This window comes from Rhinopithecus bieti, unplaced genomic scaffold, assembly GCF_001698545.2.
Source record: "Rhinopithecus bieti isolate Rb0 unplaced genomic scaffold, ASM169854v2 scaffold_19905, whole genome shotgun sequence".
NCBI lineage: Eukaryota > Metazoa > Chordata > Mammalia > Primates > Cercopithecidae > Rhinopithecus > Rhinopithecus bieti.
Genome location: NW_016809551.1, coordinates 2,317 through 17,704, shown reverse-complemented (window position 1 = coordinate 17,704; position 15,388 = coordinate 2,317). Strand labels below are relative to the sequence as shown.

Here is a 15,388-nt window from a genome sequence, read left to right as displayed (position 1 = left end):
TGTGAAGCCTTTTATTGGACAGGGAACAGACAAGTGCACTCTACCTGACTCCCTCATACAAGTGGCAGATCTGAGGAAACCATAGGTCACTTGTTGGTCATCATTCCATTTTACCAACAGGGAAACAGAATGAGAAAGAGGAAGGAAATGCCCAAAAACTACACAGTGAGTTGCACAGAGCCGGGATACTAAGCAGATTTATTTGAAATAGTTCTTCTCCAATGGTTTCAATAAAAATCCAGGGATTGACTCTTCACTGGTAATCTGGGCCCTGGAATTCTGGGCCCAGGGTAGCCCCTGAAGCCAGGAGATGAGTCAGCCCTAACCAAATTCCCTAGAAAGGAGTGGTTCCCCAAAACCAGAGGTATTTTCCAGAAGGGGATATGGATGTCTTCCTCAATCCATTATCCTCTCTCCCTCCCACGGCATCCCACAGAACAGGATTTACCAGTCCAATTTTTTTTTTTTTTTTTTTAGACGTCGTTTTGCTCGTTGCCCAGGCTGGAGTGCAACGGCACGATCTCAGCTCACTGCAACCTCCGCCTCACAGGTACAAGCTATTCTCCTGTCTCAGTCTCCTAAGTAGCTTGGATTACAGGCACGTGCCACCACACCCAGCTAATTTTTTTGTATTTAGTAGAGACAGGGTTTCACCATGTTAGGCTGGTTGTGAACTCCTGACTTCAGGTGATCCACCCACCTCGGCCTCCCANGCCCTAACCAAATTCCCTAGAAAGGAGTGGTTCCCCAAAACCAGAGGTATTTTCCAGAAGGGGATATGGATGTCTTCCTCAATCCATTATCCTCTCTCCCTCCCACGGCATCCCACAGAACAGGATTTACCAGTCCAATTTTTTTTTTTTTTTTTTGAGACGTCGTTTTGCTCGTTGCCCAGGCTGGAGTGCAACGGCACGATCTCAGCTCACTGCAACCTCCGCCTCACAGGTACAAGCTATTCTCCTGTCTCAGTCTCCTAAGTAGCTTGGATTACAGGCACGTGCCACCACACCCAGCTAATTTTTTTGTATTTAGTAGAGACAGGGTTTCACCATGTTAGGCTGGTTGTGAACTCCTGACTTCAGGTGATCCACCCACCTCGGCCTCCCAAAGTGCTGGGATTACAGGCGTGTGCCACTGTGCCCAGTCTACCAGTCCCATTTTCACAGGTGAGAAGAGGCTTGGCTAGAGCAAGCACTGTGTTCAAAGCAATGCTTCCACTTTCCAGGTCACAGTATACGGGAAACATTTCCATGGCACACTTAGGGGCACTAATGATACTACTTGCTAAGGAGGTGATCTTCCCTGAGACTTGTGTGATCTCAGGCCCTGCCTGGCAATGCTGAGAGCTGAGGACCCTATTTCTTTCAACTCTGTAACCCACTGGTGCAGCTGTGCAGCACACTAGTTGGAAAGCTCTGGTTTAAGGCTACATAGCCCACCTCCCTTGCTGATTTAACCGCAGCAGTACAGTAAACTCCTACAACTAAGCAGAGAACCCTTTATGGTGAGCACTGCTCCTCACTCCTCACTATTCCCTCCTCCCTCCTCCCCTTTCCCTGGGAATTATATTATTGGGCTACAGCCAGCTGGCAAACTCAGTATTGAGATAGCTTCTTTGACTCAACTTTATGGAGTACATCCACAATGTCCACTCAAAGTGCAACCCTGAAACAAATACACAGACTTTATTGATGCACAAATACATTTTCCAGCAAAGACAGAAGTGATTTAAAATCACACAACTTCCCGGGGCAGCCAGTGTCTGTGTACTTCAGACAGGAAGCTGGAAAGTGGTGTAGCGGGCTGGGTCACAGGATTAAGGTGCAAAAAGCTCACCAACAAGGAGCTAGGTAGGAAGGTCAGTGAGGAAGACAGGGCTTAGAAGAGGAAGAGAAGGGTAGGAGACTTTCGGGGAGAAGCAGGAGGCAGCTCAGGGAAGGGGAGCTGGCCTCAGATCACATGCAGGGGTGACTATGCCAGACGTCTCCAGGCCTCCATTGGTTCAGCTGGGCCTGCTCCAGAGGAAGAAGTTGCACCGGGAGGAGGGATCAGTGGGAGGACCCCGGGGCCTGGCACACATGTAGAAGCGGCGGCCCAGGTTGGGTCCTGGCTTCTTCACAGTACGCATCACACATGGCTCCCTGTGGCCCCCACAGAGGGGTGTGCGCAAGGGCCCCGCCAGCACAGACTTCCAGAATGAGGTCTGTACCTCCTTCTCATCTTTGGCTTCTGAAGCCTTGGCCCGCCCCTTCACCACTTTGGCCACTGCTTCCTCTTCTGAAGTCTTCGGGGTCATGAGGGTGCTCATCAGTGGTGGGCTAGGCAGTTCTATGTCAGGAGAGGCTTGGGGACAGTTAGGGGAGGGCTGAAAGTAGCTCTTCAGGTTTTTCTGGCCTCTGCCAGAGCCAGCCTGACTAGGCCGAGGCCTGGTTGAGTGCACTTGGGCTTTGTTTTGGCACGTCTGTACCCGGGTTTGATGGTTGTGCTGCAGCACCGACTGCTCCAACACAGGACTTTGTTCGAGAGGAACTAGGAAGCGAAGGATCTTGAGCTGGGTGCCTGCAAACTCAGGGAGGAAGCGGGTGCACAGAGGTGGGCACTGTTTTGCGGGTACAGAGGACACACTCAAGACTGCACCCACAGGGCAGTGGTCAGAGCCCATCACCTCAGGAAGCAGAAAAGAGGCCTGAAAGGTGTCTATGACCAGGGTCCTGTCCCCTAGCACATAGTCAAGTCGGGAGCCATAGTTGAGATGGCGGGCGCCGGTCACTGCTGACCAGCAGGTGAAGGCCCCCTCCTGCTTTGGTTGGAAGCAGCGGTAGCTATCAATGAAGGGCCCTACATGAGAGGCAGACTGGCACCCCAAGTTACTGAGCAAGCTGTCCATCCACTTGCGCCCTGGATCCTCTTCAAAGCATTCCTAGGTGAGGAGGAAAGGGGGTTGGAAGAGAGAGAGACAGAACTAGATACCTAGAACTGGAAGGGACTTAGACTAACTGCTGCATTTTGCAAATAAGAAAATTTGGTTGTCCCAAGAGGACTACTGCTGAAGGTCACACAGTCCAGAATTGGCAGAGCTGGGATTCTGATTTTCATCCTTACTTATTTAAAAGACCATGCTTCTTTTTCCCTCTGCACAAGCTTGCATTTATCTTGCATTGGTCCATCAATGGCAAATCTGAAAGTTTGTTTAATCAGAGCAATTCCCAGAACTGCTTTTTAAAATGACGGAAAACAGGAAGTTAAAAAAGTGTTTGCCTCTAGGAAGTAGGGCTGGGGTTAAGAGTTAGGAAGACTGTCAGCTTCTTCCTTTAAACCCTCTGGCACTATTTGGTTCATCTAGTGTGTCAAAGCCCTCAATGACCATTCCTACCTTCTGAGCTGAGGACCTGCAAGGATCCAGGTCTGAATACTTCCTTAGGCTCTGATCCCCAATCCATCATCCATCAGTCCATCCATTCACTCCACCTACCCACCCACTCATTCAATGCAAGGAATGTTCATGGAATACCTATTATGTGCCAAGCATGATGCCAGGGACAAAGTAGGAACCTGATCTACTCCTGGGGACCAAGGAGACTTCCTTTCGAGAAGTGATCTGGAGGGGAGGTGTGCGGGCTGAGCAAGAGTAACCTAGGTGGAGGGTGCTCCCAACTTTAAGAATAGTCTCTGTGCTGGGCCTGTGGAGGGAGTGTGCTGTGTACCCAAAAGACTTGAGGAAAGACCAGACTTGAGACCAGAATACCAGCAGGAAATGGCTGCCATAGTCACAGTGCAAGCAAGATGATGGTCACTTGGGCTAGGGTGGGTGCCAGAGGAGACAGAAACATGAAATTATAAGATGATTTGTAGCTAGAATCAACAGTACTTGCAGACTAACTGAATGTGGGAAGTGGAGTAAGAAAGAAAGACAATACTAGCACAATTCCCAGGCTTTAAGTTGAAGCAACCAAGGGGATGACAGTGCCATTTAGAGAAACGACAAGACTAAAAGAGCAAGCCTGGTGGAAAGTGGAAATGTTCTGCTATTTTGGAAAGACCGTAAGTCATCTTAGCTGGCACTATTAGTTCTCTTTCCCTGGAGGAGAAAATGAAGGAGGTATACATCAGAGATCTAGGCTACCTCTGAACTAAGTAGAGAAGGCATAAAGGTGTATGATGCTATCACAGGAATCTGAAACAACACACTGAATGAATGCATAAGAGGAATGAGGCAGGGAGGGACTGAAGGCTAGCACTTTGTAGCATTCTCTCCGCTCCCCACCACAACACCACCGCCATTCTCTCACTTCTGCTCATTTCCCAGCTGGAAGCCATATCTACATTTATGTAGCTCTTCTGCAAATTAATCAAGGAATATTCCCATGGTCCTTCTCTAAGCCAAGCCCAGTGCTGAGTGGGACTGTGCCAACATAAATCACTGATCCCCCATCATGAGACATAAGGCAAGCCAAGATGAAAGCTGGCTTGTAGATTCTAGGGCAGTGGTTCTCAAGCCTGGCTGCACGATAAAGTCACACTGGGGGCTTTTAGAACGTGCCACTACCCTGGCCCCACACCCGAGAGTTCTGAGTTCATTAGTCTGCAGAAGTGCTAAGATATTGATATTTTTGTTCTAATATGCAGTTAGGGGCTGAAAACCATGGGCCTAGGGGGACTTAGAGATAAGAGGCTCATATAACAAAAAGACAGAGACGGGGTCATGTCCACCAATTCAGGGCACAGTGAGAAAAGCCAGAATGAGAATAACTTTTACAACAGGCCGACAGGAGACAACCTGTCTAGAGAGGACAAAATGTGTAGGGACACTGAAGGTGGAAATAGAGACAGGTCACAGTCCATGGAGAGCCCTGAATGCTAGGTCTCCATGTTTTCTCTGTATCACAGAGGTAACCAGGAGGTACTGAAAGTTCATAAACAAGAAACACAGTGTATTAAGGAAATGACCAAGGCAATGTGGAATTCACAGTCCTTGAAAACATCTGACCCACAACAACTCTCCAGCCCCACCTTCTGCCACTCACCTCCCTTCCCGTGTCACTGAGAAGAAAGGGACTTGTGGTTCCCCAAGCACACAATGCAAATTCTCACCTTGAAACCTTTGTCCATGCTAAAATGCTTCGCTACTTCAAAGCTGTTCTACTCGTCTGTTAAGATTCAGCCATTTTTAGCTGCCTGTCCTGATGTCTGAGCTCACCTAGGACTCCCATCTCTGAGCTCCCGTAGCTTTCTGGGATGCCATCTGTGTCTCTGCTCTGAGAATACCATCCTATAATTGGCCAGCCATGTGTCTGTAGCCCACCACCATGCTGGACAGCTCCTAGGAGCCAAGAGTTGGGTCTGACTCCTGAGTCCTCAGTATGTGGCAGAGTCAGTATTGTCTATTGAATGAACGACCAATCCTCAGTACTATAAGATTAGTATTGCAAACCAAGCTCCACTTTCCCATAAAGGAAGCTGTCCCTGGGCCAAAAACTCAGCATTGGTTGGCTGTACAAACAGAATCAGTCAAGTGGGGCCAGGCACCTAGAGGTAGCCTTACCAGGTTGACTGCGTCCCAGTGGTCAATGGGGCGGTGGGCTGTATTCAGGTCACCCAGAATGATCACATGGCTGAAAAACACAATATGGGATTGTTAGAAAGGGGTACAGCAGTCCTGGCCCGTATACTTTTTCCTGGGCCCATGAGCTCAGACAGGCCACCCCCCATATTGAGGCTTCCTAGCCAACAGCAACTCATAGCAGCCTACGTCTCCAATCTTACCACAACCTTGCTGCCTTTCATATCTGACCAACCCAATTCTGATCTCCAAAGGTGACAGTGTTCCATGTTTGACATGACTGTCTCACTGATCAGTACCTAATGGGCATTTTTCTTATCCTTCAATCAAGGGGAGGTGAGCTCAAATACCACCTCCCCTTGATTGCTCTAACCCACCCTCACTTTCCTGTCCTTCCCTGGAACAAGACTTTCCTTTGCTTCCAGGAAGTTTACCATTCTCATCTCATTTCACCCTTAAAACTATTCTGTGGGGTAGAAACAATATCCCTTTGTCTCTGAGTTCTTTGGAAAGGGTCGATATCCCTTTCAATGGAGCTTAACACAGGGCTGGGCACCCAGGACCGACTCAAGGAAGCCTTGCTGCCTAGGCTTGCAGTACCTGCCTGCCGCCAGGAGGGCTTCTGCTCGGATTTGCAGCAAACGATAGAAGCGCATCTTAAAGACTAGCCGCTCAGGCCTCCCAGGGTCCGCATGGGGGCAGTACACGTTGATTAGGGTCAAGATCCTCTCCTTCCCTTCCCATGTGCTGGAGAAAAGAGAAACCTTCAAAAGGGGTCAGTTTCAAACCTCCCCTTCTGTCCCTTCCCCATACCATATGGCTTCCATTTGGTGACTGCCTGGGATGGAAAAGAAAGGGGTTAAAGAGACACAAATGAGCTGACATGAAGGACCTGGGGACTGACTACTGGTAAGGCAGGGAGAGGGACATCTAAGGATAACCACCAGGTAATGGCGCTGCTATTCACAAAGAGAACACCCAGAAAGAGAGAAACCTGGGGCAGTGAGTTCAGCACTAAGTTGCTTTTGAGATGTCTATGGTAATAAGGGCTGGATCACCAGGCCAGCCCCGCACTGTAGAGATGGAAACTCAAGCCTCAGAGGTGGAAAAATTTGCCAGGGTCACACACTGAGCAGCCCAGCCAGGACTAATCAGGAAAGGCAAATTTGGAAACTTCACCACGGTGCATGTATGTTTACAAGGCAAGCCTTAGAATCTTCACACTCAAAGAGTAGCACCAGCAGTGCTCAGTAGCAGGGAGATATGAGCTATTACCGGATCTTATGCTGTGTGAGGAGGGCCCGGCCCTCACTATCCAGAGCCCGGAGTTCCTCTTGGGTAAACTCATCCATGTTTCCATAGCAACCAACACTCCCATTCTGGGTGGCAAACAGGCCACTCAGGCCTTCTTCAGCAGCCACTGGGGTAGCGTTGTCCTTACAGAAGGTGGCTACACCTGGGAACAGACAGGGTACTCTGAGCAGACCTGGCAGTCAATAGCCTGTTGCACAGCCAGTCCCACTCCAATTGTCCCCACACAGGTCACCTAAGTCATCTTCATAAAGTGTGGTTCTTGGGGAACCTTATTCAAACCCTGGACTCTCAGTTCCTGCATCTAAAAAAGCCACAGAATGTTCTAAGTGTTTTACATTGATACATGGTGAGCGCTTGAGAAGTATTAGCAATTATTATTATCACATGAATTAATTCATTTAATCCTCGTAACAGCCCTAGAAGGTAAACATTATCCTCATTTTCTAGCTGAGGAACCTGAGGCACTAAGAGGTAATGTAACTTGCCAGAGGGTGCACAGCTAGGAAATGAGACACGATTCAAACCCTGGGCTTCTGGCTCCACAGTTCACACAATTAAGCACCACACTACTACTGTACTTCTGAGGTCCAGCAGGATAATTCTATCCATAAAAATTATATTTCACATAATTTACTATTATGCAGCTTTAGCTCTGTAAACTAAATGTCTAAATTTCTTATTACCCTCTCATCAAATATTGGAAACCCTTTTCCCCATCTGCCTCCATCACTAATTTAAAGTCCACAGAAAGCCCCATTTACCAGAATAGCCGCTACGGTTGCGGCTGAAGCTGAAATAGGAGTTATAACCCTCAACGATAGCCAGGGGCTCTGTCAGTGCATCCCCTAGGGGGAAAAAAAAATGTAAGATTAAGTCAGAGGTAAAACTAGCATCCGAGAAACACAAAGGCCTGGAATTACAGTTGTAGGCTAATTCCTTGCACACATCAGAGCCGGAGTTGGGGGGTGACAGGAATGAAGTATCTATGAGTAGAGGACCACCTAGAAAGATGGGAAATGTCAGAGAAGAAATTGATATCAGAATTAGAAGGCTGGCGGGGGTGGTTAGAAACTATGAAGTGGAGGTGGAGAATTAGATGGGAGACGGAAAGAATCGGAGCTAAGCCTGGGGGTCTGGACGATGGGAGGGAGCTGGGGGTGGGGATGGACATATGAGAGGACAGTGGGAATCTGAGCTAAGGGTGAGAAGTAAGAGAGAGGGAATTAGGGGATCTGAACTGGGGATGGAGGGGAAAGGAATTAGGGGATTCTGAGGGGAGACAGGAGGGTGAAGAAATAAGAGGACATCGAAGCTTGGGGTGGGAAATGAGGTGGGAATTAGGGACTTTCAGCTGGGAGGAGAGATGGGGATAGATAAGGGGTACGGGGTTCTGAGCTGGAGGTGTGAAAAGGAGGCAATTAGAAAGACTGAGCTGGGGTCAAAGGTGGGGTGGGAATTAGAGGATCTGAGCTTGGGGCAAGGATGAAGAATTCGGGGGTTTGACTTGGTGGCGGGGAGATGGACAGCGTATGGAAGGAGGAAATTCAAGGGACTGAGTTTGCGGCCAGAGAATGAGTGGGAATCTGACTAGATATGGGGTTTCGAGAAGGAGCTAGTTTGCTGAAGACAGGAAATGGAGTGCAACTGGGGATCTAGCTAGGGTGGGAAATGGGAGTTTAAGAGGGAAGAGACCTGGGTCTAAGGGCAGGACTCTAAGAATAGGAAACTGGGAAAGTAAAATTACATGGGACAGGGGGCAAAAGTTAGCGGGAAAGAAAAAGTATGCAGGGATCCTGGAATCCAGAGCGCTCACTGGTCACTTTGGTTTCCTGGAGACAGACGATATCGGCATCCAGCTCGTCCAAAATGCGCCCCACGGCCACGGCGGCACAGTTGCTGGGTTCCTGATTTGCCACCCCTTGCACGGGTCTCCGAATCCCATTGATGTTCCAGCTCACCACGCGCAACATCTTAACAGGCTGGCACACCTCCCAGCCCGCGCCAAACTAGGCGCGAGCGAGTAGCTCGCTGTTCAGAAGTTGGCCACGCCCGCCTTCCGCGCGCGTTTGCGCAGGCGTTCTCGTGCGTACCACAAAAGCGTCTGACGCACGTCGGGCGGGGGCTTCAACTTCCTCAGTTCTCATTGGCGGGAGGAAGAACTGGGTGGACGCTGAAAGAAGCAGAGCGGAAGCCTAGGGGCAATGAATGGCGAAAGGAGTTTCCAGTTGGGCTCCCGCGCGTTCCGTTCGGACACCTGAGTCTCAGTGCGTTTTTCCTCTACTCAGAAGTCCACGTGGTGCGTCCAGTTACTTACAAACGGGATTTTGCCACTTTTTAGGCGACCCTGAGCGGAACTGCTCAGCAGCCAAAGCCCCGCCCTCAATGCGACGGACCGCCTACCTAAGTGCACAGATGGCTGCAGCGCTTGCGCCCCAGGAGTAGCTGGTGCTAAGTGCTCGCGTTGAATGGGGCAAAGGTGGTTGGGGGAGGGAGCAGTAAGAGTCGCTCCACTGAGATAAGACTTAGGAGGAGGGCCTTTGGCTTTATTGGGGCAGAGGGGAGGAGGAGGAGGCTGTCTCAAGCCTGCCCTGTAGCTTTTATTTGTCTTGGCTCTTAACATTCCGAAGGATGTAGCCGGACACATCCTTACTCTTGGTTCTGTTTCTCAGATAAGTGAAATCGAGGCCCAGGAAATGTAAGCTCGTGAGCAGCACTGTCTCCGGATGCATCCATGGCTCTTCTGTATATGTTATCGCATTTAATTCTCAGGACAGCCCTGTTTGGGGCATTGAGGCTAAGTTAGAGATGTCGAGTGAATTCACTTCATTCTCACAGTTCAGTCTCTCTTACACTGAAGTAGTAGAGCCAGGATTCAAACCCTATCTTAATTAGCTCAAGGATTACTTTTCTGAGTGTTTTTACTAACCACACACCACCCCAGTTAAGTCTTTTCCTCTGGGGCCCCACGGCACCCTATGGTCCATTCTGTCACAGTACTTATAATACACAGCTATCATTGACTTCTATTTCTGCTGCCACTAGACTGTCAGCAGCTTGAGAACAATGACCATGTCTGGTTCATCTTGTTAGCCCATCCCCTAATACTGGACACAGTATATATTGGGAAGCAATAGATGTTTGTCAGGTAAATGAATGAACAAAGAAGAATAAATAGCAAGAGCATCAACAGGTTCATGGCTTGTTTTTGAGAGCACAAAAAATAGAATTAATGGATATGCCCAATGTCCAGGGAAAAGCATAACGATGCATCTTTAGGTTCGTCACCCAGAATTGCAGCATAATTATTTTTTCCCCAGAATTTAAGTGTTAGAACCATCGTCCTCAATGGTTACAGCAAAGACGCAGTAAACTGCTTTTCCTCCTGGAGGACTTAAATTTACCAGTTGTTGCTATCAGAAAATAGCTCTGTGATTAAAATAAAATTTGTGTGTCCTAAGCTTTTCATGCTTTGGGGTTATTGACTCAGAATTGACTCCCATGAACGTGACAACTAGGACAAAGGAAATGAACATTTTTATTGCTCTTGCTTCATATTGTCAGATTGCTTTCCAGTAAGAGATTATGCCCATTTACACTGAAGACCAATCTGAAACTCGGCCCCAGCGAAATCCAGAACTTGCCTGTCTCCATAGCTGGTTTTAATTTCCCTATTCTGCAGTGGCTTGTTAATATTAGTTCTGACCTTTGGGGCAAGGTGAACACATGGTTGGACTGAAGAGAAAAGGCTTCGGGTGGCTCAGGAACTTCTTTGGCAACTACAACAGCTGATATTTCAACAGAGCGCATACCCCCCCCACACACACACGCTTAACAAGGGTACATCCTCAGCCTTCTCAGGGAACCAACGAACACCTCCAGGCTTCCTCTTTGATGTCACCCACTGGACCTGCCTTAGGGGTCTGTAAATGCAAGACAACCGAGTGTTGGATAATTAGCGATGGAAGAAAAAACCTCTAGAATAAAAGGTAGGTGAGAAAGAAGGGAAAGTAGGCAGGAGTTACACAAATCCACATGCATTCTTCAGGCCCTCTGGAAAGTTTTCTTTTCGTAGATGGTTGGTTGACGTGTGCATTAAAGGGCATGGGAAAGTGGGGGAAAAGATTATATGTAACCTATTTATATATCTGTATATTTTTAAAAATCCATTCTGGCCTTTGTGGGACCCTGGCCCCCAGGGCAATTCCCTAGCACCTGTGAAAGTCTCTCTAACTTGTTCTGGTCTGGTTTTGAATGAACTGAGTGATTGAGATTATAGCTCTTACCTCCCCACTGATGTGTAAAGTAGTGTTGATTTGCTGTGGCACTTTGAACAAACTCTCTAGCTTCTCTGGGCATCAGTAGCTTCCTCAGTAAAATGGAAATCAAAGTCTCTAGCCAACGTTCCTCAGAGGGCTGTCACTGTCAAGAAGGGTGGAAAGGCAGAAACCAAAGCTCTTTGGAGACATTTCGGGACTTCCTCGCTCTAAAAGTAGTGATCTTGCTTTTTCATATAGGCTCCACAAGCAATCCCACCCAAAACCCTCCAGCTGCTCTTCTCCCTGTGCGACTACCGTCTGTGGAGAGCCGCTTCCAGGACTAGGATTCAGTGAGGTTTGGGGCCCAGGCATGAGGCCGAAAATAGTGGAGAGATGGTGGGCCAGGACAGTGGCTGAGAAGGAAGGGGATCATAGACTCCTGTCACAGAAGGCCTGACACTCATATACATGCACCTAGCTTGTAAGTGTGTGGTCGATCTCCCCTCACACCTTCATTCTCCACAAATGCATTCATACCCAAACAGTCTGAGAGCTACCAATAGGGAGACCCCATTCATGACTTTATTATCCATCAGCACTGTCATATGCTCCTTTACATAGGATTCTCCCCCCATACACATGCCCTATACTTTGGGAGGGGTACAGGGTCAGGATCTGGGGGCCTTGGGAAATCACATTGTAATCTTTTCTTCCCTAGAGATAGCCCCATTTTAGAATTTTAGACCAAGAGCTACAGGTCAGAGCTTGGTCTTGAATGAGAATCTGGTACTGACTGAACCCTTTCTCTGCCACGAGTTCATTGGCCCTTTTCAGAGAGGACTTAATTCTTGTGTTTATCTGTTTCTGTCCCATTCAAGGGAGAGAAACCTTTCTAGATGCCACCTCCTACCTCAGACAAGTTAGTTCTCCCATCCAATTCCCTGCACAGCTCTCTGTTATAATATTTACCTTGTTGAACTAGGATTAGTTGTCCACAAGTTCATCTCATCTGGGGCAGAGAGATGTAGACTGCACAAACACAATAAGCAAGTGTCTCCTCTGTCCTCTGTGCCAAGACCTGAATTGGACACTGGAAACACAAATTACAGATCACTGAGATCTAGTCTCCATCCTCAAGGAGTTCACAGTCTAGTGGGGAAGCAGACCAGGAAAATACTGGTGGATACTTGCTCAGATAGGAGTAGGTGGGCAATATAAGAACCAAAGACAAGGCCTGTCCCAAGGGTACAGGAGTCACTTCCCAAAGGAAGTGAACATCAAACCGGACCTTGAAAAGTGGGTCAGATTGTGTTGGGAATAGAAGGAGAAAAAATGGCATTTCAGGCGGAGCAAAGGCCAAGAAACAGGAAAACATACCATGTATTTTGGGGCCCAGTGAGTCAGCCAGTGAAGTTTAAGGATGGAGATCTGAGAGACATGGCTGGACAGGTAGGCTGAAGCTTGATTGAGAAGTCTTGAGTACCAAGCTGAGGTCTTTCCGTAAAGCTTGTTTTGATCTCCTGCTTCTGGGATCAGAATTGGTACAGCGAGGAATCTCAAAGCTAATTCCAGGCAATTTTAAGTTAGGTTTTAGAGCCTGGACCCCAGGTTTACCCTTTCAGACTTTGTCAAAAGCCTGCCAGCTTCCTATCTGATTTCCTGCTGCTAAAATTATCCTTCTGCCTGTTGGCAGGGTCATGGGGACAAAATTGTAAACATAGAAGAGACGTTCATGTGACCAGCTAGATTACCTTGAACATGCCACTTCCCCTCCCCAGACTTCAGTTTCCCTGTAAGGCTAACACGGATGTTTGTAAGGATCAAATAAGATAAGGGATATGTTGTTGCTTTGTGGGCAATGGAAAACATACAGGGAAAGGGTTATAATTAAGATTATTAATATTCACAGATTTATAACAGGAAATTTATTAGAATTAAAAGAGTTGTATATCTTACAAAGTCTAGTTCTGAGACTCTAGAGGTTCTGAGCCAACCTGTAAGACCACATTCTTAGATCAGGTGTGTTTGATTAATTAAAGAAAAGCCCTGGCCTGGGAGAAATTAGGTCCCTAGTGTTCTATTCCTGACTTGGCCACTGATTTGCTACATGACCTTAGGATATTTCTAGAAAAATATTTATAGACCTCAATTTTCTTACCTGAGAGGGTGAGATGAAATGATCTCACAAGTCTTTATACAAAATCAAAAGAGTAAAACCAAATTCATCCTTCTAATTGATTTGCAGGAGCTCTTTGCGTATTATAAATGTTAAACTTTTGCCATAATATTGTAAGTTTCCTTAACTGAGGGTTTTCTGTATGGCCAGCATTACAGTAGAAGTTTCAGGTTAGTCAAAGAGGTGTCTTATCATTTACCTCCCACAGGGAGTAACAGTGTTAGATAATATATTTTTAACATTTCCCAGGTTGCTTTACATTTTTTAACACATTGAATCTTCAGCAATCCTAAGGAGGGTAGGTACTCCTATCATTCCCATGTTCCAGATAAGAAAACTGAAGCACTGAAAAGTTTAGTCTTCTGCTCATTGTCTCATAGCCAACAAGGGGCAGAGGTAGGATTCCACTCAAGAAATATGGCTCTAGAGCCTATTGCTCTTAACCATCATAATCTGCTGTCTCAGTTGATTCATTTAGATAGGTGGGCTCTGGAATGTATTAAAAATTTGGTATGATTTATACACAACAACTGGAGGAAATCTGACCCTTGTGTAGACTAAGGCTTGCAAATGTATTTTAGGGAACTTCTTAAAAGGCAAAGTGGAACTGAGAACATTTGAGGGCAGGGATTGGAAATTTCTGTCCCCAAGAGATTGCCCTTGTGTAGCCCAGCTCAGTGGAAGAAAGTTGAGCTTCCTCGTAGCCAATCATTGGAGGTTCACTGGGGGTGGGAAGGTTGCAGAAGAGTGAAGTAAGAGCACACTTATGCATCTTCCAGGCAAGCTGTGCAGTTCTATGAGTTCTACACATAAAAGCCTCAAAACAACGGGTCAGGGGAGGGAGAGGGGGCAGGTGAGGGTGACTCATCTGGGCTGGATGGCTCTGGCCTATGGACTTGTCCTACTTTGAGGCCATTGCTCTTTGCTCCCTGCTGCAGCCTCCACCCTCTTAAATCTCCATCCTAATCAGTGGCCAAGTCAGGAATAGAGGAACTTTGGTGAAATTTTCTATCAGTTCATGATGCCAATGTCATTCTCCTTAGGGAATCTGACGGTGGCTGACAGCCGTGTGGGCAGAGCTTACCATTCCCCCACCTCCAGCCCCAGGCAATGGCTGCACTCTTCCAAAGGTGTCAGTTTACTCCTATTTATTTAGCCCTTGGCTGGAGAGAGTAGAAAGATGATCAGATAGTGCCCATCTCTTCAAAAGTGCCCCAGGCAGCACATTTCAGGTGGGAGAGGCCCTGTGGCAAGGAAGGCAGCAGAATCCAGAGAAGACAAGGGATGCAAGGCCATTTTGGGTCGGGGAAGCAGAGAAGTAATGGACCTTCCATGTCCAGTTTGGGCCTCTAATTGCCAGCTCAAAACACTGCATTCCCCAGTAGGGACTTTGTGTTTGTGTTTTTGTCCTTGGGAACCTTGCATTTCTGATGTAAATCTTGATTTCTGGGTTGGAGCTTGACATTCTACTTAGGCCCATTTTTTAATTTCAAAGCTGGGAAAGCCGCTGAGACCTACCTCCATCACCTTTGCCTCTCTACCCCACACAGGCTGTAAGCATATGATCTTTGGTCTTTTATTTGCATACTCTGTTAGTCTTGTCTTCATTGGAGGGAAGTGACTGGTCAGACCTGGGCTGTGTTGCTGGCTGCCTTCCTTGTTGGGCTCCAACTTACCTCCTATGTACACAGCCCTTGGAGTTCAGAGGCCTCTCCTGACCTCTGCCCAACCTCTTGCTCTCTGCACCCAATACCCCGAATACATACAGGAGCAGAGGCAGGCTAGGACCAGAGGAAAGAGGAGAGGGGACTGAAGACAGACTTTGAGAGGGCTTAGAAACCCAGTGCACCCCCTCTCCCAGCCCTGTCCACCTGCTGCTGTGACCACAGTGAGAGAAAAGACAGCTAGTAAGATAGGAAGTGAGGCCGGGTACCTTGTGGGCAGTGATGTCATTAGCTGCGACTCCTAAGATGTCTCCAGAGATGGGAGAGCTCACCCAAACCAGGTTGCAGAAGATCTGGATTCCACACAGCAGCGGCAGCAGCAGGCTGCATCGGAGAAGGGGCTGTAAGTGGGGTTTAC

At 47.8% G+C, this 15,388-nt stretch overlaps 1 protein-coding gene across 3 annotated transcripts; it reads right to left on the bottom strand.

Annotated features, from left to right (window-relative positions):
- Positions 1–1,661: 1,661 nt before the first annotated feature.
- On the bottom strand, positions 1,662–12,781 carry APEX2 (apurinic/apyrimidinic endodeoxyribonuclease 2). Of its 3 annotated transcripts, XM_017889720.1 has the most exons (8): positions 12,508–12,781; positions 12,100–12,220; positions 11,158–11,293; positions 7,636–7,719; positions 6,836–7,016; positions 6,161–6,307; positions 5,543–5,612; positions 1,662–2,920 (listed from the first exon to the last, which is right to left on the bottom strand). In XM_017889720.1, exons 3-8 carry the CDS (start codon positions 11,228–11,230, stop codon positions 2,003–2,005), a joined length of 1,473 nt encoding a protein of 490 aa, XP_017745209.1. In that variant the 5' UTR covers positions 11,231–11,293; positions 12,100–12,220; positions 12,508–12,781; the 3' UTR covers positions 1,662–2,002. The 3 variants fall into 3 exon arrangements, with proteins under 3 accessions (XP_017745209.1, XP_017745207.1, XP_017745210.1); XM_017889718.1 differs by lacking the exons at positions 11,158–11,293; positions 12,100–12,220; positions 12,508–12,781 and adding an exon at positions 8,688–9,267; XM_017889721.1 differs by lacking the exons at positions 11,158–11,293; positions 12,100–12,220; positions 12,508–12,781 and adding an exon at positions 8,619–8,651.
- Between the last annotated feature and the right edge of the window lie 2,607 nt (positions 12,782–15,388).